A 24,813-nucleotide genomic window follows, 5' to 3' on the forward strand; every position below is an offset into this window, starting at 1 on the left:
TGCAATGTCTCATTGAAGATCTAGATAACTTTTCTGTACTCTCTGGATTAAAACCTAATTTTGATAAGTGTACAATATTACGTATTGGATCTTTTAAAAAATACAACTTTTACATTACCCTGCAGTTTACCTATAAAATGGGCTGATGGTGAAGTTGACATACTCGGTATTCATATCACAAAATATATAAATAAGCTCTCCACAATGAATTTCAATAGAAAACTTAAAATAGACAAGATCCTACAATCATGGAGAGGTAAATACCTGTCTATTTATTAAAAAATTGCCCTGATTAACTCCTTAGTCATATCTCTGTTCACTCAGTTACTTATGCCTCTGTCTGATCCTGATGATTCGCTTTTCAAATCATTTGAGCAAAAAATATTCTGCTTTATCTGGGACGCTAAACCAGACAAAAATAAGACGTGCCTATCTATATAATTAATATGAATTGGGTGGGTTGAGATCATCAAATATAAAAGCACTAAACCTCTCTCTAAAAGCTTCACTCATTCAAAAGTTTTATTTGAACCCTAAATGGTTCTCAAGTAGATTAATAAGAAAAGCTCATCCATTGTTTAAAAATGGCCTTTTTGCCTTTGTGCAGATTGCCCTGTCTCATTTTCGATTAATTGAAAATTATACTTTTTTTCAAAGTATCTCTCTTTTTCAAACAAGCATTGCAGAACTAGCTACAATTTAAATTGCATCCCCCTGAAAAGGTACAACAAATATTATGGCTGAACTCAAATGTGCTGGTTGATAAAATACCTGTATTTATGGGAAAGGGTATTTTGTTCTTAAATTATATTGTAAATTGGAATGGTAGAGTTATGTCCTTCATGGAGTTATCAGAATTGTACGGGAAGGTCTGCTCAATCCAAGAGTACAACCAATTGATTACAGCATTACCACAAAAATGGAGGAGGCAGGTGGCAGCGGGAGAAGGTCTGTCTGCCCAATATAAAGGATCAAAACTGTCGGAGGAATAAAAATAGCATACATAGGAAAGTATACCCATTTCATTTGAGGACCAGGATGTTGACAACTGTGCCATACAGATTGCAAAATAGTTAGGAAGAGATTTTTGATGTACCGATTCCATGGCACAGGAATCAGGATGTACGATGTATGGATGTATGAGTTGATATATACAGTGTGGCAAAAAAGTAATTAGTCAGCCACCAATTGTGCAAGTTCTCCAACTTAAAAATATTAGAGGCCTGTAATTTGCATCATAGGTACACTTCAACTATGACAGACAAAATGAGAAAAAAAAATCCAAAAGATCACATTGTAGGATTTTTAATTAATTTATTTGCAAATTATGGTGGAAAATAAGTATTTGGTCAATAACAAAAGTTTATCTCAATACTTTGTTATATACCCTTTGTTGGCAATGACAGAGGTCAAATGTTTTCTGTAAGTCTTCACAAGGTTTTCACACACTGTTGCTGGTATTTTGGACCATTCCTCCATGCAGATCTTCTCTAGAGCAGTGATGTTTTGGGGCTGTTGCTGGGCAACACGGACTTTCAACTCCCTCCAAAGATTTTCTATGGGGTTGAGATCTGGAGACTGGCTAGGCCACTCCAGGACCTTGAAATGCTTCTTACGAAGCCACTCCTTCGTTGCCCGGGCGGTGTGTTTGGGATCATTGTCATGCTGCACAGCATAGTTGAAAGATATGTGTTGCGTAGAAACCCGAAGTGGGTGGCCAGCAGAGATAGATGGGATGAGCTGAGGGAAGCTGAGGGTTGGGATGTGGAATTGGAGACAAGTGAGAGTGGAGTTTCTGTGTGGGAGATAGAATGATGGTCAAAGATAAAAGTATAAAAAATAAAAAATAACATTATAAAAAGTCAGTTTGCATGACACTGAGGGGCATTGTTTTTACAACTAATGCCGGTTTGCCTGAGGCTGATGCTGTGCAGGTGTTTGTACACATGCATATACACACTCTCATTCAAATAAACACATACAAGAACACACACATATAAAGTAGGCATTGCTGTTAGGATTTCTGTTGTTCTTGATGTCCTTTGTTTTAAATGTATTCTTTTTTTTGGCATGTTTTCTTCTGTTGTTTGCTGTTTTCTTCTGTCTTTTCCTTTTTTCTCTTTGGTTCATTCTCTTGGCTGTTGGTGCATTGGGGGGGGGTTCTTGGGGGTGGGGAACGGAATTCATTTGATTATTTTTTTTTCTTCTTGGGGGGGGGGGGGGGGGGGGGGACTGTTGGATGACTGGTATGATGCAGTTGTTGAGCGGCTTCACTGCAAGTATATTGTATGTTTCAGATATTCAATAAATCACCTAGTTTTTACATTTATCATACACAGGAGGATCAAATTACAGGGAAAATAGAGGTCCGAATAGAAGTGTGTCAAAAATAATAACAATACCTCGCAATGATGGGGTGCAAAGAAATAAACTAAATAGTGTGTGATAATGACATACAGGTGTGTGAACAGGTGATCAGAATTCAGGTGATTGGGATCTGGAGAGTGAGCTGCGTTCGGGGGATCTATGTGTTTGAGAATGTGAGCTGGAAAGTGGGCTGGAAAGTGAGCTGTCAGTGCAGGTTGTCAGGCCAGTTCAAGTGTTCAGCAGTCTGATGGCTTGTAGATAGAAAATGTCTCTGATCCTGTTGGTATCAGACCTCATGCTCCGATACTGTCTGCCTGGCGGTAAGGGAGAGAACAGTTTGTGGCTGGAGTGTGTTGGGTCCTTGATGATGCTGCAGGACTTCCTCACCAAGTAGATGTCCTAGATGGGTGGGAGCACGGTCCCAGTGATGTACTGGGCCATCTTCCCCACCCGCCGGAGGGCCACGGTCCCAGTGATGTACTGGGCCGTCTTCCCCACCCGCGGGAGGGCCACGGTCCCAGTGATGTACTGGGCCGTCTTCACCACCCGCCGGAGGGCCACGGTCCCAGTGATGTACTGGGCCGTCTTCACCACCCGCCGGAGGGCCACGGTCCCAGTGATGTACTAGGCCGTCTTCCCCACCCGCTGGAGGGCTACGGTCCCAGTGATGTACTAGGCCGTCTTCCCCACCCGCCGGAGGGCCACGGTCCCAGTGATGTACTGGGCCGTCTTCAACACCCGCCGGAGGGCCAAGGTCCCAGTGATGTACTGGGCCGTCTTCCCCACCCGCCGGAGGGCCACGGTCCCAGTGATGTACTGGGCCATCTTCACCACCCGCTGGATGGCCTTGCGGTTGTAGATGGAGCAATTCCCATACCAGGCCATGATGCAACCGGTCAGGACACTCTCAATGGTGCAGCGGCAGTATTTGGAGAGGACCTGGGGTGGCAAGCCAAATTTCTTCAGCCGCCTTGTCAAGAGTGCACATCAGCGTCTCTGCTAAGAGTGGTGGTGGTGTTGGTTCACGTCAGGACTAGGGAGTACAACAGTGGGCCGAGGAAACACCCCTGGGGTGGCCTCTGTGTTAAGAGTCAGTGTGGTGGAGGTGTTGTTGCCCATCCTCACAGCCTGTGGTCTGCCCATCAGGATGTCCAGGATCCAGTTGCAGAGGGTGGTGTCTAGACCCAGGGCTCTGAGCTTGGTGTCGAGCCTGGAGGGAACAGCAGTGTTGAATGCTGAACTGTAGTCTATGAGCAGCATTCTCACATAGGTGTTCCTGTTGTCCAGATGTGTTAGAGCAAATTGGATGGGTCCAGTGTGCCTGGCATGCTGGCCTTGATGTGGGCCATGACCAACCTCTCAAAGCACTTTATGATGACTGGGTTGAGTGCAATGGGCGATAGTCATTTGGGCATTTCACTTTATTTTTCTTGGGCACAGGGACGATGGTGGTCTCCTTGAAGCAGGGGGGGGCTACAGCCTGGGATAGGGACATGTTGAACATTTCCGAGAAGACGCCTGCCAGCACACACTCTGAGGACACAGCCAGGGATGCCATCTGGGCCTGCCGCTTTGTGAGTATTCACTCTTTTGAGAGTTTTCCTCACAACTCTCTCTCCCTCTCCTTCTCTTTCTCTCTCCTTCTCTCTCATTACCAGAGAATCATCTCTCTCTCTCTGTAAACCATATACATATGGTCTAATATGACATTACCAGAGAATCATCTCTCTCTCTGTAAACCATGTACACACAGTCTAATATGACATTACCAGAGAATCATCTCTCTCTCTGTAAACCATGTACATGCAGTCTAATATGACATTACCAGAGAATCATCTCTCTCTGTAAACCATGTACACACAGTCTAATATGACATTACCAGAGAATCATCTCTCTCTCTCTGTAAACCATGTACATGCAGTCTAATATGACATTACCAGAGAATCATCTCTCTCTCTGTAAACCATGTACATGCAGTCTAATATGACATTACCAGAGAATCATCTCTCTCTCTGTAAACCATGTACACACAGTCTAATATGACATTACCAGAGAATCATCTCTCTCTCTGTAAACCATATACATATGGTCTATCACGCCCTGGCCATAGAGACACTTTAATTCTCTATTTTGGTTAGACCAGGGTGAGACTAGGGTGGGCATTCTAGTTTCTTTATTTCTATGTTTTCTATTTCTTTGTGTTTGGCCGGGTGTGGTTCTCAATCAGAGGCAGCTGTCTATCGTTGTCTCTGATTGAGAATCATACTTAGGTAGCCTTTGTAACGGTTTTCTTTGGGTGAAGGAGAGTCGGACCAAAATGCAGCGTGGTATTCTTGATACTTGTTTAATAAAGAATAAAAACGAACAATACAAAAACAACAAACGTAACGTGAAAACCTATACAGCCTATCTGGTGACAACAAACACAGAGACAGGAACAATCACCCACAAAACCCAACACCAAACAGGCTACCTAAATATGGTTCCCAATCAGAGACAATGACTAACACCTGCCTCTGATTGAGAACCATATCAGGCCAAACATAGAAATAGACAAACCAGACACACAACATAGAATGCCCACCCAGCTCACGTCCTGACCAACACTAAAACAAGGAAAACACACACGAACGATGGTCAGAACGTGACAGCCTTTTTCCCACCTGGGTTTGTGGGTAGTTGTTTTCTGTATAGTTTTAGTTACCTTACAGAACTGTTCGTTTCTCACTTTGTTATTTTTGTTCTAGTGTTCAGATTTAAACAAATATCATGAACACGTACCACGCTGCGCTTTGGTCCACTCCTTCTTCATCAGACGAGTGTTACACAGTCTAATATGACATTACCAGAGAGTCATCTTTCTCTCTGTAAACCATGTACACACAGTCTAATATGACATTACCAGAGAGTCATCTCTCTCTCTGTAAACCATGTACACACAGTCTAATATGACATTACCAGAGAATCATCTCTCTCTCTGTAAACCATGTACATGCAGTCTAACATGACATTACCAGAGAATCATCTCTCTCTCTGTAAACCATGTACATGCAGTCTAATATGACATTACCAGAGAATCATCTCTCTCTCTGTAAACCATGTACATACAGTCTAATATGACATTACCAGAGAGTCATCTTTCTCTCTGTAAACCATGTACACACAGTCTAATATGACATTACCAGAGAATCATCTCTCTCTCTGTAAACCATGTACATACAGTCTAATATGACATTACCAGAGAGTCATCTCTCTCTCTGTAAACCATGTACATACAGTCTAATATGACATTACCAGAGAGTCATCTTTCTCTCTGTAAACCATGTACATACAGTCTAATATGACATTACCAGAGAATCATCTCTCTCTCTGTAAACCATGTACATACAGTCTAATATGACATTACCAGAGAGTCATCTCTCTCTCTGTAAACCATGTACATACAGTCTAATATGACATTACCAGAGAGTCATCTTTCTCTCTGTAAACCATGTACATACAGTCTAATATGACATTACCAGAGAGTCATCTTTCTCTCTGTAAACCATGTACATACAGTCTAATATGACATTACCAGAGAATCATCTCTCTCTCTGTAAACCATGTACATACAGTCTAATATGACATTACCAGAGAGTCATCTCTCTCTCTGTAAACCATGTACATACAGTCTAATATGACATTACCAGAGAATTAACAACATTAGAGAGTTATTGTTCCAAGCGTTCAAAGTAACTGATGTGCATCGGTCCCATTTGGCCAGATCTGTAGTAGAGCATTAGTTTGTGTGTTTGAGTGTGTGTGTTTGAGTGTGTGTTTGTGTTTGAGTGTGTGTTTGTGTTTGAGTGTGTGTGTGTTTGTGTTTGAGTGTGTGTTTGTGTTTGAGTGTGTGTGTGTTTGTGTTTGAGTGTGTGTGTGTTTGTGTTTGAGTGTGTGTTTGTGTTTGAGTGTGTGTGTGTTTGTGTTTGAGTGTGTGTGTGTGTGTGTGTGTTTGAGTGTGTTGTGTTTGAGTGTGTGTGTGTGTGTGTGTTTGAGTGTGTTGTGTTTGTGTGTGTGTGTGTGTGTGTGTGTGTGTGTGTGTGTGTGTGTATCAAATCAAACTGTATTTGTCACATGTGCCGAATACAACAAGTGTAGACCTTACCGTGAAATGCCGAATACAACAAGTGTAGACCTTACCATGAAATGCTTTACTTACAAGCCCTTAACCAACAGTGCAGTTCAAGAAGAGTTAAGAAAATATTTAACAATTAAGAAATATGCATTTGTGTGTATGTGTGTGTGTGTGTGTGCATGTGTGCATTTGTGTATGTGTGTGTGCTTGCAAATGTATGCATTTGTGTGTGTGTTTGTGTGTATTTGCACGTGTGTCTGTTTGCCAGTTACATAAACACAGAGAACATGAACCAACTGCTGGGATGACAAATAGAGACAGGGATATTTGTATGCAGCCAGGCCCCAACTCATGAATATTCATGAACTGCCGATGACACATACACGACTCCGTGTCTTGCCAGTAAGGTTACGCAACAGCCAACAGACTATATAAAATGGTCAAAAACATACCCAATTAGCAGAACTGTCAAAACAACACATTAAAACACAAACTCATTTAGTTAACCCTGAACAGGAACAACCTGATGGCATTTACAGAACAGTAAGCAACTAAGCTGTCGAGGTGAAAAAATAAAACAAGTATACCAAATTATATACTGTTTCCATGGGTTGTCCGATTGTCCTCACACAGGGAAACACACAACCCATAGATAACCAAGACAAAGGAACATTTTACATTCTAGTCATTTAGCAGACTCTCTTATCCAGAGCGACTGCATACTTTTTCCATACTTGTCCAACACAGGAATTGAACCCACATCCCTGGCGTTGCAAGCACCATGCTCTAACAACTGAGCTGCAACCAAGGAACCAAGGAAGTGTGTTCTATGAATCACCTGTCTCTCTTTAACTGAAGTCTGAAGGGTTTTATACAGCTGCTATTACATCAGTACCTCCAGGATTGTAAGATTCTGTAATCACAATTTTTTTTTTTTTTTACAAAAATCAACATTTCTCTTCATATTACGCAAGCCTTTGCAAAATTGACCAATCACCTTACGCGTACCACATAACACAGTCAAATCACTGCACTTGAAAAATAGGGATCCCAATTTTAACCAATTACCACACTTTTACCCCATAAAATGGTTCAATCAAGGCACACGCAACAAACGTTTTTCCCCGCCAGCGCATTGTCATGACAACTTGGACCAAAATCATGGACGTAGAAACAGAGCACAATAAACAGAGTAGGCTAGCTCTCCCTGTTACTGTAAATCGGTTCATAGAACACAGCTTACAGTATGTCATTTCATCCCTGTTACTGTAAACCGGTTCATAGAACACAGCTCACAGTATGTCATTTCATCCCTGTTACTGTAAACCAGTTCATAGAACACAGCTTACAGTATGTCATTTCATCCCTGTTACTGTAAACCAGTTCATAGAACACAGCTTACAGTATGTAATTTCATCCATGATACTGTAAATCAGTTCATAGAACACAGCTTACAGTAAGTCATTTCATCCCTGTTACTGTAAACCAGTTCATAGAACACAGCTTACAGTATGTCATGTCATCCCTGTTACTGTAAACCAGTTCATAGAACACAGCTTACAGTATGTCATTTCATCCCTGTTACTGTAAATCAGTTCATAGAACACAGCTTACAGTATGTCATTTCATCCCTGTTACTGTAAACCAGTTCATAGAAAACAGCTTACAGTATGTCATTGTATCCCTGTCAAACGTGGCGGCCATTGATAACAGTTCTGGGCTGTGACGATCATTATTGAGGTGTATCTGCTGTAAGCTTTCCTTCTCCTCCAAGAGTGGTGTGCGAATTTTAAGGTGCCCATCATCTTCCACTATATTGAGTTCAACACTCTCTATCTCACATACTGTAGAGACCATAAAGAAAGCCATTGGCTGCATCCCAATGAAATTGTTGCCAGCAGAGCTGGCTAGGCTGTTTTCATGTTATCCAATCATCGGCCAGAGCGTCAGGTGTGCGCTCCGAGAGTGAAACGAGATGGGTGTGGCTAAAGCTTAAGAGGGTGTGAACGATGCTGAATGGGTGTAGACAAAGAAGAGCTCTTCACTAGATACCAAAACATTTAAAGGCCATTTTCTCAAAAGTGAGTTTACAAGTTGATCAACTTCAAAAGGAGAATGACTTTCCCATTGTTCCTCAAATGATATGGTATGATATACCATTTTGTAGCTCTGAGTCTCTACTTTTATCCAATGTAAAAAACACAATTTCAAATGTTGCTACATTAAGACTGAATCCAGGTGGTGGGTGACATATTGTGCACTACTCCATATAATAACTGGGTAATTTACTATATTCAATATAATAACCAGGTTATTTACTATATTCCATATAATAGCCGGGTTATTTACTATATTCCATATAATAACCGGGTTATTTACTATATCCCATATAATAACTGGGTTATTTACTATGTACCATATAATAACCAGGTTATTTACTATATTCCATATAATAACCGGGTTATTTACTATATTCCATATATGGGGCGTTCCACGAAATTAGTTCCTTTTAAGAAGAAATTGTTTACAAATAGTGACAAAATTCAGCATTTCCTGTGCATCCTTTGTCACTTCTAGGAAGATTTTAACCCACTTAACCCCAGCATTTCTCCAAGTTTCACCATCATTGTAATGCCCTAGTTATGTTGTTGTTTTGACAGTCATTTCTGAAGATGATTATTTATTTATTGTTACTAGTGATTCATTTTCAGGTCAGCCCTGTTACCTGAACTGAACTCTTGTTTTAATACAGTGAAAATATTCCTTTTTAAATATATTTTATAAAAGCAGGTGAGTTGATTCTACAGTTGTTTTTTTTTCTGGTGTTTTGTGGTGGAAAACTGAGTAGATTGATCATAACATGTCAGCCATGTTACCCACAGATAGACAGGCCAGAAACGGGCTCCCGAGTGGCGCAGTGGTCTAAGACACTGTTTCTCAGTGCAAGAGACACACTGCAGTACCTGGTTCTTGGCTGCATCGCATCCGGACCTTATTGGGAGTCTCATCGGGCGGCGCACAATTGGCCCTGCGTTGTCTGGGTTTGGCTGGGGTATACCATCATTGTAAATAATACGTTGTTCTTAACTGACTTGCGTAGCTAAATAAAACATTTAAATGTTTGAACAATTTACTTTATTTTTTGTGAAGCTTGAATTCAATTGCCTTTCTCTGTTACACACAACAAGCTTTCATTTCAAGGGGATTCATGGCTGATTTAATGTGAACTCGTCAAAACTGTTATGGGCAACCATTGTACAGCATGAGAACAAGTGAATTACGTTTCGACGTCAAGCTGACATCTTCCTCAAGTGGTTTTTATTAAGTTGAACTTGTGCTCTTTATGACAGAATTGTCAACACGTTTTACTAATCAAAAGGCACCTAATTGGTCCATATAGTACACTTTGTAAAGGATAGGGTATGATATGGGAGGCAGCCATAGAGTCCCTTTAGACAACTCTGTTTGCTATACAGGATCCTCATTGATCCTCATCCTACAACGCTACAGTACATCAGGTTTGTATACACTATTGTCCAGGGACAGAAAGTACAGTCGACCTTGACCAGGCAGGAGATTCAACTATTGTTAACTTTCCTTGCTTCCAATGTCTCATATATGGTGATAAGAGAATACATTATAATTATTTTCCTCAATGTTTCAAATCCAAATAAAACGGAGTATACACTATAGACTATATACAAAAGTATGTGGACACCCCTTCAAATTAGTGGATTCGGCTATTTCAGCCACACCCGTTGCTGACAGGTGTATAAAATCGTGCACACAGCCATGCAATCTCTATAAACAAACATTAGCAGTATAATGGCCTTACTGAAGAGCTGCGTGACCTTCAACGTGGCACCATCATTGGATGCCCCCTTTCCAACAAGTCCATTTGTCAAAATTTTGCCCTGCTATAGCTGCTCCAGTCAACTGTAAGTGCTGTTTTTGTGAAGTGGAAATGTCTAGGAGCAACAACGGCTCAGCAGCGAAGTGGTAGGCCACAAAAGCTCACAGAACGGGACCGCCAAGTGCTGAAGTGTGTGGCGGGTAAAAATGGTCTGTCCTTGGTTGCAACAAATCAAAATCAAATCAAATTTATTTTATATAGCCCTTCGTACATCAGCTGATATCTCAAAGTGCTGTACAGAAACCCAGCCTAAAACCCCAAACAGCAAGCAATGCAGGTGTTGCAACACTCACTACCATGTTCCAAACTCCCTCTGGAAGCATGTCAGCACAAGAACTGTTCGTCGGGAGCTTCATGAAATGGGTTTCCATGACCGAGCAGCCGCTCACAAGCCTAAGATCCCCATGTGCAATGCCAAGCGTAGCCTGGAGTGGTGTAAAGCTCGCCACCATTGGACTGTGGAGCAGTGGAAAAGCGTTCTCTGGAGTGATGATTCACGCTTCACCATCTGGCAGTCCGACGGAACGAATCTGGGTTTGGCGGATTGCAGGAGAATGCTACCTGCCCGAATGCATAGTACCAACTGTAAAGTTTGGCGGAGGAGGAATAATGGTCTGGGGCTGGTTTTCATGGTTCGGGCTAAGCCCCTTAGTTCCAGTGAAGGGAAATCTTAACGCGACAGCATACAATGACATTCTAGATGATTCTGTGCTTCCAACTTTGAGCCAACAGTTTGGGGAAGGCCCTTTTCTGTTTCAGCTTGACAATGCCCTCGTGCACAAAGCGAGGTCCATACAGAAATGGTTTGTCAAGATAGTTGTGGAAGAACTTGACTGGTCTGCACAGAGCCCTGACCGTAACCCCATTGAACACCATTGAGATTAATTGGAACGCCGACTGCGAGCCAGGCCTAATCGCCCAACATCAGTGCCCAACCTCACTAATGCTCGTGGCTGAATGGAAGCAAGTCCCGGCAGTAATGTTCCAACATCTAGTGGAAAGCCTTCCCAGAAGAGTGAAGGCTGTTATAGCAGCAAAGGGGGGACCAATTCCATATTAATGACCAGAATTTTGGAATGAGATGTTTGACGAGCAGGTGTCCACATAATATGGAGTTGGTCATGTAGCGTATGTGTGATATGTGTAACGAAAACACATTTATTTCCTCACTGTTTAAAATTCACATGCTTGCTTCCAATGTATGTCATGGAGGTATACGAGACAAATAAAAGTGTCAATTTTTCTTCCTCTGTTTGGTAAATGTTTGATAGAACTGAGTAGACCTATGTGGTTAACTGGTCGGTAGCTGAGTATTCTAAGGTTCCATTCGGAGGTGCCAAGGATTGCTGCAGACTGCAGAAGGACTCTGAGTCTATTTGCAGCAGCACCAAGGGCACTGGGGCTGTTTAGATAGTGACCTAGTTTAGATATATTCATGAGTTTCTCAAACCTCTAACACAACTTATTTATTTTGATTCTATCTCGGTGAGGAAGCGCATTACTGTCTAATATCATCATTCTTGTAATATGGAGTTGAGTTTGTTTGGCGTATTAGTTTTTGTTGTCAGTATTACATTTTTAATGAATTGATTTGCAGATTATAGCTTATTTGTGCTTGCTTTCTTTTTGATTAAACCAGAGTGTGCTACATGTGCTGGTGTTAGCACATTATGACACCGGTGTTATGGTATTATGACACTGGAGTTATGGTATTATGACACTGGTGTTATGGTATTATGACACTGGAGTTATGGTATTATGACACTGGTGTTATGGTATTATGACACTGGAGTTATGGTATTATGACACTGGTGTTATGGTATTATGACACTGGTGTTATGGTATTATGACACTGGTGTTATGGTATTATGACACTGGTGTTATGGTATTATGACACTGGAGTTATGGTATTATGACACTGGAGTTATGGTATTATGACACTGGAGTTATGGTATTATGACACTGGTGTTATGGTATTATGACACTGGTGTTATGGTATTATGACACTGGAGTTATGGTATTATGACACTGGAGTTATGGTATTATGACACTGGTGTTATGGTATTATGACACTGGAGTTATGGTATTATGACACTGGTGTTATGGTATTATGACACTGGTGTTATGGTATTATGACACTGGAGTTATGGTATTATGACACTGGTGTTATGGTATTATGACACTGGAGTTATGGTATTATGACACTGGTGTTATGGTATTATGACACTGGAGTTATGGTATTATGACACTGGAGTTATGGTATTATGACACTGGAGTTATGGTATTATGACACTGGTGTTATGGTATTATGACACTGGAGTTATGGTATTATGACACTGGAGTTATGGTATTATGACACTGGTGTTATGGTATTATGACACTGGAGTTATGGTATTATGACACTGGTGTTATGGTATTATGACACTGGAGTTATGGTATTATGACACTGGAGTTATGGTATTATGACACTGGAGTTATGGTATTATGACACTGGAGTTATGGTATTATGACACTGGTGTTATGGTATTATGACACTGGAGTTATGGTATTATGACACTGGTGTTATGGTATTATGACACTGGTGTTATGGTATTATGACACTGGTGTTATGGTATTATGACACTGGTGTTATGGTATTATGACACTGGTGTTATGGTATTATGACACTGGTGTTACGACATTATGACACTGGAGTTATGGTATTATGACACTGGAGTTATGGTATTATGACACTGGTGTTATGGTATTATGACACTGGTGTTATGGTATTATGACACTGGAGTTATGGTATTATGACACTGGTGTTATGGTATTATGACACTGGTGTTATGGTATTATGACACTGGTGTTATGACCTTCTGAGACTGGTGTTACAACACTGGTGTTATGACATTATGACACTGGTGTTACGACATTATGACACTGGTGTTACGACATTATAAAACTGGTGTTATGACATTATGACATTGGTGTTACGACATTATGACACTGGTGTTATGACCTTCTGAGACTGGTGTTACGACATTATAAAACGGGTGTTACGACATTATGACACTGGTGTTATGACATTATGGCATTGGTGTTACAACATTATGACACTGGTGTTATGATCTTCTGAGACTGGTGTTATAACACTGGTGTTATGACATTATGACACTGGTGTTATGACATTATGACATTGGTGTTACGACATTATGATACTGGTGGTATAACCTCATGACACTGGTGTTATAACATTTTAACACTGGTGTTACGACATTATAAAAGTGGTGTTTTGACATTGGCGTAATAAAATAACTCATTTTGACCCAACTGGTATTTATATGACTGCGATCTTATGGTTGACCTACTGTTAAGACATGGAGAGGTCGTTTAGTGTTAGCAACACACTCTACCAGGATACACTTCCACACTCCATCCCCCAGGTGGCAGCACCAACCAAGTCAAGGGCTGGTTGGTGCCAGGAGGCCTTGATAAGCACGTCATCAGGTGACGGGTCAGTCAGTGTACCAGCTGGCAAGAGGTGAAGCTGCTGGTTTATTTGGTGACCATGAGGCCACGAGGTTGAGATTTGAATCTTTAGTTCAGGCATGCCTCTTGTTTCCTTTTGTGTACGTGTTTATTTTGGTCATCTTTAGAACAAATAAACAAATCTGCTTGGAATGGCCGATCAAGAGGTCATAACAGAGTTGACCCTGGACCAGGTTGCTGTCCCCTGGATACATACATACCATAACAGAGTTGACCCTGGACCAGGTTGCTGCCCCCTGGTTACATACATACCATAACAGAGTTGACCCTGGACCAGGTTGCTGTCCCCTGGTTACATACATACCATAACAGAGTTGACCCTGGACCAGGGTAAGGTTGCTGTCCCCTGGATACATACATACCATAACAGAGTTGACCCTGGACCAGGTTGCTGTCCCCTGGATACATACATACCATAACAGAGTTGACCCTGGACCAGGGTAAGGTTGCTGTCCCCTGGATACACACATACCATAACAGAGTTGACCCTGGACCCAGGTAAGGTTGCTGTCCCCTGGTTACATACATACCATAACAGAGTTGACCCTGGACCAGGTTGCTGTCCCCTGGATACATACATACCATAACAGAGTTGACCCTGGACCAGGGTAAGGTTGCTGTCCCCTGGATACATACATACCATAACAGAGTTGACCCTGGACCAGGGTAAGGTTGCTGTCCCCTGGATACATACATACCATAACAGAGTTGACCCTGGACCAGGGTAAGGTTGCTGTCCCCTGGATACATACATACCATAACAGAGTTGACCCTGAGCCAGGGTAAGGTTGCTGTCCCCTGGTTACATACATACCATAACAGAGTTGACCCTGGACCAGGTTGCTGTCCCCTGGTTACATACATGCCATAACAGAGTTGACCCTGGACCAGGGTAAGGTTGATGTCCCCTGGTTACATACATACCATAACAGAGTTGACCCTGGACCAGGTTGCTGTCCCCTGGTTACATACATACCATAACAGAGTTGACCCTGGACCAGGGTAAGGTTGATGTCCCCTGGTTACACACATTTAACACCTGGTTGCATACGCTTACTTGTCACATTACTGCACACATCCAATCAGGTTACAGAACCATTATGAAGCCCTAGACTTAGCCGAGTACAGTGTTAACAATAGGCCATCTAGTTGCTTCCGTAACACTATCAACACAAAATATTACCTTTGCAGTACGCTGGTGACAGTGGTGTGGTGAGCATGGAAACATATGTCCTTAGATCACATACAGGCTGTGCTGAACCAACTATAACAGAAGTTCAAAGATTGATCTATATACCTGTTGGTTGTTCAGCCTTCCACTGGATTCACACTTTACGGCGACACTGGTGTTATGTCATTGGTGTTATAAAATAACCAGGTTATGGTTGTGTGATCTAATGGCTGATCTTACGGTTGACCTGACCACAAAGTACTGACCCAACTGTTATATGACTGTGGTCTTTACGATTGACCTCCATACCTGTTGGTTGTTCACTGTACGGTGACACTGGTGACATTGGTGACGTGGTGAGCAGGGATCCCTGAGGGGTTTGTGTCATAGAAGGCTCCCAGGGCACAGAGGACATGTCTCCCTCGACTGGCTGACAGCTGACCTCGTTGATACCATCAACACAGGAGGATCCTCCCGGACACGGCTGGAGCAGGCAGTCATCGTAATTGTGCTCACAGTTCCTCCCCTGTACATGTAAAACAGAGATAGACGTTAGACTATAGAAACAGAAATATAGATAAACATTAGTTGACCATAGAAATAGTAAAATATATAGACATTATACCATAGCTATATAATCTAATCTAACATAAATATTTGTTTATTTTATTAGCCATTAGCATAATTCCATCTATGATGTGAGGTCATGGACAAAAGTAGGGCACTACACAGGGAATAGGGTTCAATTTGAGACACACATGGGCTTGGTAATGAAGACAGGATTCAGGCCACCTTAATAAGGGTGTAAATGATGTGTAGCAGCAGGAGAGATGATCACAAATGCCTGCGGATGACATCTACAGTGGTGGAGACTGAACTAAATAACCTCTCTCTGAACATGGCCCAAATGGCACCCTATTGTCAATTGACACCCTGCGTAGTGCACTTCTGTTGACTAGGGCTCATAGGGCTCGGGTCAAAGGTAGTGTACTGTATAGGGAATAGGGTGCCAGATGGAACTGCCTTATCCTGCCATGACTAGGATGGTAAATATAATACCATCACATTCTGGGAGAAGAAAGAAGATGAAGAACATATTGAAAGAAATGCTAACATTTCAGACGTGGAAAAGAGCAAAGGAAAGAAGGGCGAGAGAGAGATTCACACAGAGATAGAGAAAGAGGGGGAGGCAACAGGGATGAAGGAGGATAGAGGGAAGGATGAAATAAGGGAAGAGTGTGCTGGGTAAGCCTCACCACAAATCCAGGACGACAGAAACAGGTGTAGCCGTAGCCAGGCTCGTTCTGGATGCACATCCCTTGGTTGCAGGGCTGCGGAAGGCACTCATTAATGTCCAACTCACAGTGAAGGCCTGTCCAACCTGCCAAGGAACAAAGCCCACAGACTGAGCACCGCAGTGTGGAGGGAGGTGGGATGTGTGTGTGTACTTGCAGTGCGGTGAGCCCTAGCTTCACTCACATCCACCACCTTCTTAAGAGAATATCAATCAGATTCCTTCGATTTGCTGCTTGGCTTCTTTTTTTGGGGAGCACACACACACACACACACACACACACACAAAGTTTCATGGAGAGACAGAGATTTTGATGAGGCTATAGACTAGGTGTTTTGATGAGGCTATAGGCTAGTTGTTTTGATGAGGCTATAGGCTAGTTGTTTTGATGAGGCTATAGGCTAGTTGTTTTGATGAGGCTATAGGCTAGTTGTTTTAATGAGGCTATAGGCTAGGTGTTTTGATGAGGCTATAGGCTAGTTGTTTTGATGAGGCTATAGGCTAGGTGTTTTGATGAGGCTATAGGTGTGTTGATGAGGCTATAGGTGTCTTGTTGAGGCTATAGGCTAGGTGTTTTGATGAGGCTATAGGCTTGGTGTTTTGATGAGGCTATAGGCTAGGTGTATTATTGAGGCTATAGGCTAGTTGTTTTGATGAGGCTATAGGCTAGGTGTATTATTGAGGCTTTAGGCTAGGTGCTTTAATGACACTATAGGCAAGGTGTTTTGATGAGGCTATAGACTAGGTGGTTTGATGAGGCTATAGGCTAGGTGTTTTGATGAGGCTATAGACTAGGTGGTTTGATGAGGCTATAGACTAGGTGGTTTGATGAGGCTATAGGCTAGGTGTTTTGATGAGGCTATAGACTAGGTGGTTTGATGAGGCTATAGGCTAGGTGTTTTGATGAGGCTATAGACTAGGTGGTTTGATGAGGCTATAGGCTAGGTGTTTTGATGAGGCTATAGACTAGGTGTTTTAATGAGGCTATAGACTAGGTGTTTTAATGACGCTATAGGCTAGGTGTTTTAATGACGCTATAGGCTAGGTGTTTTAATGACGCTATAGGCTAGGTGTTTTAATGACGCTATAGGCTAGGTGTTTTAATGACGCTATAGGCTAGGTGTTTTGATGAGGCTATAGGCTAGGTGTTTTGATGAGGCTATAGACTAGGTGTTTTGATGAGGCTATAGGCTAGGTGTTTTGATGAGGCTATAGGCTAGGTGTTTGATGAGGCTATAGGTGTTTTGTTGAGGCTATAGGCTAGGTGTTTTGATGAGGCTATAGGCTTGGTGTTTTGATGAGGCTATAGGCTAGGTGTATTATTGAGGCTTTAGGCTAGGTGCTTTAATGACGCTATAGGCAAGGTGTTTTGATGAGGCTATAGACTAGGTGGTTTGATGAGGCTATAGGCTAGGTGTTTTGATGAGGCTTTAGACTAGGTGTTTGGATGAGGCTATAGACTAGGTGTTTGGATGAGGCTATAGACTAGGTGTTTTGATGAGGCTTTAGACTAGGTGTTTGGATGAGGCTATAGACTAGGTGTTTGGATGAGGCTATAGACTAGGTGTTTTGATGAGGCTATAGGCTAGGTGTTTGGATGAGGCTATAGGCTAGGTGGTTTGATGAGGCTATAGGCTAGGTGTTTTGATGAGGCTATAGGCTAGGTGTTTTGATGAGGCTATAGACTAGGTGTTTTGATGAGGCTATAGACTAGGTGTTTTGATGAGGCTATAGACTAGGTGTTTGGATGAGGCTATAGGCTAGGTGTTTGGATGAGGCTATAGGCTAGGGGGTTTGATGAGGCTATAGGCTAGGTGTGTTGATGAGGCTATAGGTTAGGTGTTTTGATGAGGCTATAGGCTAGGTGTTTGGATGAGGCTATAGGCTAGGTGTTTGGATGAGGCTATAGGCTAGGTGTCTTGATGAGGCTATAGACTAGGTGTTTTGATGAGGCTATAGGCTAGGTGTTTGGATGAGGCTATAGGCTAGGTGTGTTGATGAGGTTATAGACTAGGTGTTTGGATGAGGCTATAGGCTAGGGGGTTTGATGAGGCTATAGGCTAGGTGTGTTGATGAGGCTATAGGTTAGGTGTTTTGATGAGGCTATAGGCTAGGTGTTTGGATGAGGCTATAGGCTAGGTGTTTGGATGAGGCTATAGGCTAGGTGTCTTGATGAGGCTATAGACTAGGTGTTTTGATGAGGCTATAGGCTAGGTGTTTGGATGAGGCTATAGGCTAGGTGTGTTGATGAGGTTATAGACTAGGTGTTTGGATGAGGCTATAGGTTAGGTGTTTTGATGAGGCTATAGGCTAGGTGTTTTGATGAGGCTATAGGCTAGGTGTTTTGATGAGGCTATAGGCTAGGTGTTTTGATGAGGCTATAGGCTAGGTGTTTAGAAGGACATCAGCTATTACAAAAGCAGCAAGTCTTTTTTTTTTATCCAATAAGTAGATGCTGGTATTGTCTTGTAGGGCAATTGCATTTACGTGTTCTGTTTTACATATTAGTCTACTTAATCATTGCTGTTTGAACTGTCTGACTGCTCTGTACTTGTGACTGTCATTGTGGACTTGTGGATTAGTTTCAGGCCTATTTGTGTAACAGTCTTGCTAATTTGTGGGAGTGGTGTATTGTAGGGGACGTTTTCTTCACCTTTGCCAGGCAATCAGCAATCAGTGCTGGGAGGTGTGTCTTTCACCTCTGCTACGCAATTATTACTAGTACTTCTGTGTTTTTTCAGAGGCAGCTGTTGTAGGCTCGGCCCTAATTTATGTGCTCTCTGACACCTGGAGTTGGAAGACAGAGGACAATGCCAAATGACTAGTCAACCCTTCCCCCTTTGAGGGGCCAAAATATTCCTCCCTGTTACAGTATTCAGAGGACTGACTATCGAATGCTATAGAATAATACTATCATGACTGTCCTGACCAGGTTACAGGAGACCACAACCCTACAGATTATCTCTCAACCCCAACAGAGGAGGAGAGATCTAGGGGTCTGAAGATGTGTTTTTTTTTATGACCCCTCACGCCCCTGGTAAATCTCAGGCCACAGACAAATTCCTTTGTCCTGTTACTGTGGAGAACCAGCCTCAGAACATTAAACATGAAATAAAGGGACTTTGGAACAATGCTTTCCGTCAGTCACAATGGTGGTCATGACGATAGATGGAATATGATAATGTATATCATTTTTGTTTTGTTATTAAAGGTTAATAGATTACGTTATTACGAAAACATTGTAATGTGAAGAGTTTTCCTAGTATATGTTTGATGTTTATACATTGTACGGAAAATATCCAAATCAAAGAGAATGTTTTGGGGAAGATGAAATGTTAAGTTAATTGTCTAAAATTGGATTTGAATAAAATCTAGACCATGCCTCATTAACTTGGTACGCCCAGAGAATTGCCCTAAAGGCAGTTACGCCCATTTCTGACCCAAGGGTATAAAACCTGTGAGTATATAATTTACAGGAAGACTACGTGACCCAAGCTGCAGCCAAGGTCTAGAAGGTCAACGAACCCCAAACAAGTTTGAAGACAAAGAAATATTTTTCTTCCCAAGCTACGGATGAGTAGCTGTGTCTAAGTGGGTGAATTCAAGTCGAACCACCTAGCCTCCATCTCCCATCGAATTGTGGTATCTAAAATGTTTCATTCCTATGCTGTGAGCTCTGAGCTACAGAGCTGTCTGTCCTCAGAAGACCCCTTCCAGAGAAAGGGGTGAGGGAACAGACTCCTAAGCCAAAAGGACACCGACATGGGGAGCACTGTAAACCTGACCAACAAGTATCGTTAGTATCGTTTGATTGGTCAAAAGTGGTTGGTTTTGGGTTGAAAGGTTGCACCTTCATATGTTATAAATGGAATTAAATGCATTTGTTATTTCTGTCTCTTATCCTGTATCCAGTCCATGGAGGAAGGTTGCATGATCAATTCTCATTTCTTAGGCTTCTAGGCCTCTGATCTAATAAGCATCGCGTTGTTCATGCTTTATCCTGTACGTTAACCTTAGTGTCTATAGGCTTGGAATAATGCTTTATAATGCTTGTTAATGCTTGTAACTGAATTGTAATGCCTTGTATGTGAATCCATACATTGAACAATGTTAATTAAATATATACCTTTGATATCGAACATTCTCAGACCAATTCTTGCTCATCTACATCAACTCATTGCCTAATGCTGACGTGTATATTTATCTTTTGGAGTCAGATAAACATTTGAACAGGCTAATTGTTTAGACTTATTACAAATCACATGAGGTATTTATAATATCACATGCACTGTATATACACATACAGTTGAAGTCGGAAGTTGACATACACATAGGTTGGAGTCATTAAAACTTGTTTTTTCAACCACTCCACACATTTCATGTTTACAAACTATAGTTTTGGCAAGTCAGTTAGGACATCTACTTTGTCCATGACACATGTAATTTTTCCAACAATTGTTTACAGACAGATTATTTCACTTAAATTTCACTGTATTACAATTCAGTGGGTCAGAAGTTTACATACACTAAGTTATCTGTAGCTTTAAACAGCTTGGAAAATTCCAGAAAATGACATCATGGCTTTAGAAGCTTCTGATAGGCTGATTGACATCATTTGAGTCAATTGGAGGTGTACCTCTGGATGTATTTCAAGGTCTACCTTCAAACTCAGTGCCTCTTTGCTTGACATTATGAGAAAATCAAAATAAATCAGCCAAGACCTCAGAAAAAAAATGTAGACCTCCACAAGTCTGGTTCATCCTTGGGAGCAATTTCCAAACGCCTAAAGGTACTGCGTTCATCTGTACAAACAATAGTACGCAAGTATAACCACCATGATACCACGCAGCCGTCATACCGCTCAGGAAGGAGACGCGTTCTGTCTCCTAGAGATGAACATACTTAGGTGCGAAAAGTGCAAATCAATCCCAGAACAACAGCAAAGGACCTTGTGAAGATGCTGGAGGAAACGGGTACAAAAGTATCTATATCCACAGGAAAACGAGTCCTATATCGACACAACCTGAAAGGCCGCTCAGCAAGGAAGAAGCCACTGCTCCAAAACCGCCATAAAAAAGCCAGACTAAGGTTTGCAACTGCACATGGGGACAAAGATCGTATTTCTTTTGAGAAATGTCCTCTGGTCTGATGAAACAAAAATAGAACTGTTTGGCTCTAATGACCATCGTTATGTTTTGAGGAAAAAGGGGGAGGCTTGCAAGCCCGAAGAACACCATCCCAACCGTGAAGCACAGGGGTGGCAGCATCATGTTGTGGGGGTGCTTTACTGCAGGAGGGACTGGTGGACTTCACAAAATAGATGGCATCATGAGGAGGTAAAATGATGTGGATATATTGAAGCAACATCTCAAGACATCAGTCAGGAAGTTAAAGCTTGTTTGCAAATGGGTCTTCCAAATGGACAATGACCCCAAGCAAACTTCCAAAGTTGTGGAAAAACGGCTTAAGGACAACAAAGTCAAGGTATTGGAGTGGCCATCACAAAGCCCTGACCTCAATCCTATAGAAAATTTGTGGGCAGAACTGAAAAAGTGTGTACGAGCAAGAAGGCCTACAAACCTGACTCAGTTACACCAGCTCTGTCAGGAGGAATGGGCCAAAATTCACCCAACTTATTGTAGGAAGCTTGTGGAAGGCTAATGCTGCCAAATACTAATTGAATGTATGTAAACTTCTGACCCAATGGGAATGTGATGAAAGAAATAAAAGCTAAAATAAATAATTATCTCTTCTACTATTCTGACATTTCACATTCTTAAAATAAAGTGGTGATCCTAACTGACCTAAGACAGGGCATTTTTACTAAGATTAAATGTCAGAAATTGTGAAAAATGTAGTTTGAATATATTTGGCTATGGTGTATGTAAACTTCTGACTTCAACTGTATTACTGCCCACTACACTGTAAGCAGGGGTACTGTCAAGCGGCGGTGATCTGAGCCCTGGTGGACACCAGTAGTGAGAGCACATAGGGCAGACACAGATCTGTCTGCTAAATTACTAAAGTGTCAAATTAATGCTTTAGCTGTAAGCAAAATACAAGTATTGATCCACCCACACCTGAAGAGATGCTGTGCTAGCTTTTCACCATAAATAATTAAAGTGGTAAGAAAATGATTTATAATCTATTGCAACGTGTTTTGCAAGAGATCTAGGCCTGTTATCTGATTTTACTGTGAGATGAAAAATAGATTGATTTGCTTTGAATCATAAAAAAATGATTGATAATGTCAATCATCATTGTACAACATCAGTATTCTGCAACACATAGGCCTGCTAGAATAGCGATAAAGCCGATCTGAGTCCATGTCCAGTGACTTATTGTGACCAATCTACATTCCAGTAACTTACCTACTCTGCATTTAGAGCGTCAGCGTTAACCAGGTATATATTTCATATAACATTAATATATACACTGAGTGTACAAAACATTAGGAGCACCTTCCTACTATTGAGTTGCACCCCCGATCTTAGTTGTTGTCCAGTGACTTACCTGCCCTGAAGTGGCAGAGGTAGCCATGAACCAGGTCATAGAATGCATTATAAACTGGGTAGTTAGAGCTCTGAATGCTGATTGGCTGAATGCTGTGGTATATCAGAAAATCTGCCATGAGTATGAAGCAAACATACTTTGTTATATTGGTAACCAGTTTATAATAGCAACAAGGCACATGGGGGGTTTGTGGTACAGTACAGTATATGGCCAATATACTGTACCGCGGCTAAGGGCTGTATCCAGGCACTCCACGTTGCGTCGCACTTAAGAACAGCCCTTAGCCGTGGTGGAGTGGCCATATACCACACCTCCTTTGGCCTTATTGCTTCATTATAACCGCCTTGTCATGCATTATAACTGTTACCAATCTTAGTTAATGTACTCACCTGCCCTGCAGTGACAGAGGTATCCGTTAAGCAGGTCTCGGCAGATAGCCCCGTGGAGACATGGATCTGAACAGCATTCATTAACGTCCATCTCACAGAAGTCCCCTATGAAACCTGCTGGACAACTGGGAGAAGACAAGGATATTGCATAGATGTCATTTAACATATCATATCAAATCAAATCAAACTTTACTTGTCACATGTGCCGAATACAATGCTTACTTACAAGCCCTTAACCAGATCAATAAGAAGAAAATATTTACCAACTGGACTAAAATAAAAAGTAATAATAAAAAGTAACACAATAAAAATAACAATAATGAGGCTATATACAGGGGGCACCGGTACTGAGTCAGTGTGCGTGAGTACAGGTTAGTTGAGGTCATCTGTACATGTAGGGGTACAGGCTAGTGGGGGTAATCTGTACATGTAGGTGGGGGCGAAGTGACTATGCATAGATAGCAAACAAACAGTGAGTAGCAGCAGTGTACAAAAGGGAGGGGGGGTCAATGTAAATTGTCCAGTGGCGATTTTATGAATTCTTCAACAGTCTTATGGCTTGGGGTTAGAAGCTGTTGAGGAGCCTTTTGGTCCTAGACTTGGCGCTCCGGTACCGCTTGCCGTGCGGTAGCAGAGAAAACAGTCTATAACTTGGGTGACTGGAGTCTCTGACAATTTTATGGGCTTTCCTCTGACACCGCCAATTATATAGGTCTTGGATGGCAGGAAGCTTATGGTCAGATGCTGAGCAGTTGCCATACCAGGCGGTGATGCAACCGGTCAGGATGCTCTCATATAACACATATAACATACAGGGCTATTGGACCAAGAAAGAGAATGATGGAGTGCTGCATCAGATGATGAGTTGGACCGCAGAGTGAAGGAAAAGCAGATAACAAGTGCTCAGCATATGTGGGAACTCCTTTAAGACTGTTGGAAAAGCATTCCAGGTGAAGCTGGTTGAGAAAATGCCAAGAGTGTGCAAAGCAGGCATCGAGACATCCAGTTTCTGTTCGAGTGATCGTGGGCATGGGCAAAATGAGTGACCAAAGCGACTTTGAGTTTGGTCTGATTGTCCATGCCAGGCATACCAGTTCCAGGCATACCAGTTCCAGGCATACCAATTCCAGGCATACCAGTGCCAGGCATACCAGTTCCAGGCATACCAGTTCCAGTATCTCAGAAACGGCCGGCCTCCTGGGCTTTTCATGCACGACAGAGTCTAGGGTTTACTGAGAATGGTGCGACAAACAAAAACCTTCCAGTCAGCGGCAGGCCTGTGGGCAAATAAAACAGCTTGTTGATGAGAGGTCAAAGGAGAATAGCAAGAATGGTGCAAGCTAATAGGCGGGCCACATGCAGGCAAATAAAGGCACAGTACAACAGTGGTGTGCAGAAAGACATCTCGGAATGCACAGCTCCTCAGTCTTTGTCACTGATGGGCTTTTGCAGCAGACGAACACACCGGCTTCCACTCCTATCAGCTAAAAACAAGAAGTATACAGAGCCAGATGCTGCATC

The 24,813-nt window shown here is 42.1% G+C and overlaps 1 protein-coding gene across 1 annotated transcript in view; it reads right to left on the reverse strand.

The window, feature by feature from the left end:
* The window catches only part of LOC110532959 (protein eyes shut homolog), a 91,193-nt gene that overhangs the window by 43,411 nt on the left and 22,969 nt on the right, over positions 1–24,813 (reverse strand). Inside the window, exons 5-9 of the mRNA XM_036990006.1 lie at positions 23,293–23,417; positions 16,353–16,477; positions 15,426–15,622; positions 3,058–3,337; positions 2,801–2,952 (exon numbers count right to left, since the gene is read on the reverse strand). Of these exons, the coding sequence (XP_036845901.1) occupies positions 2,801–2,952; positions 3,058–3,337; positions 15,426–15,622; positions 16,353–16,477; positions 23,293–23,417 (879 nt within the window). The remainder of the gene's footprint in view (positions 1–2,800; positions 2,953–3,057; positions 3,338–15,425; positions 15,623–16,352; positions 16,478–23,292; positions 23,418–24,813) is intronic.

This window comes from Oncorhynchus mykiss, chromosome 1, assembly GCF_013265735.2.
Source record: "Oncorhynchus mykiss isolate Arlee chromosome 1, USDA_OmykA_1.1, whole genome shotgun sequence".
Lineage (NCBI taxonomy): Eukaryota > Metazoa > Chordata > Actinopteri > Salmoniformes > Salmonidae > Oncorhynchus > Oncorhynchus mykiss.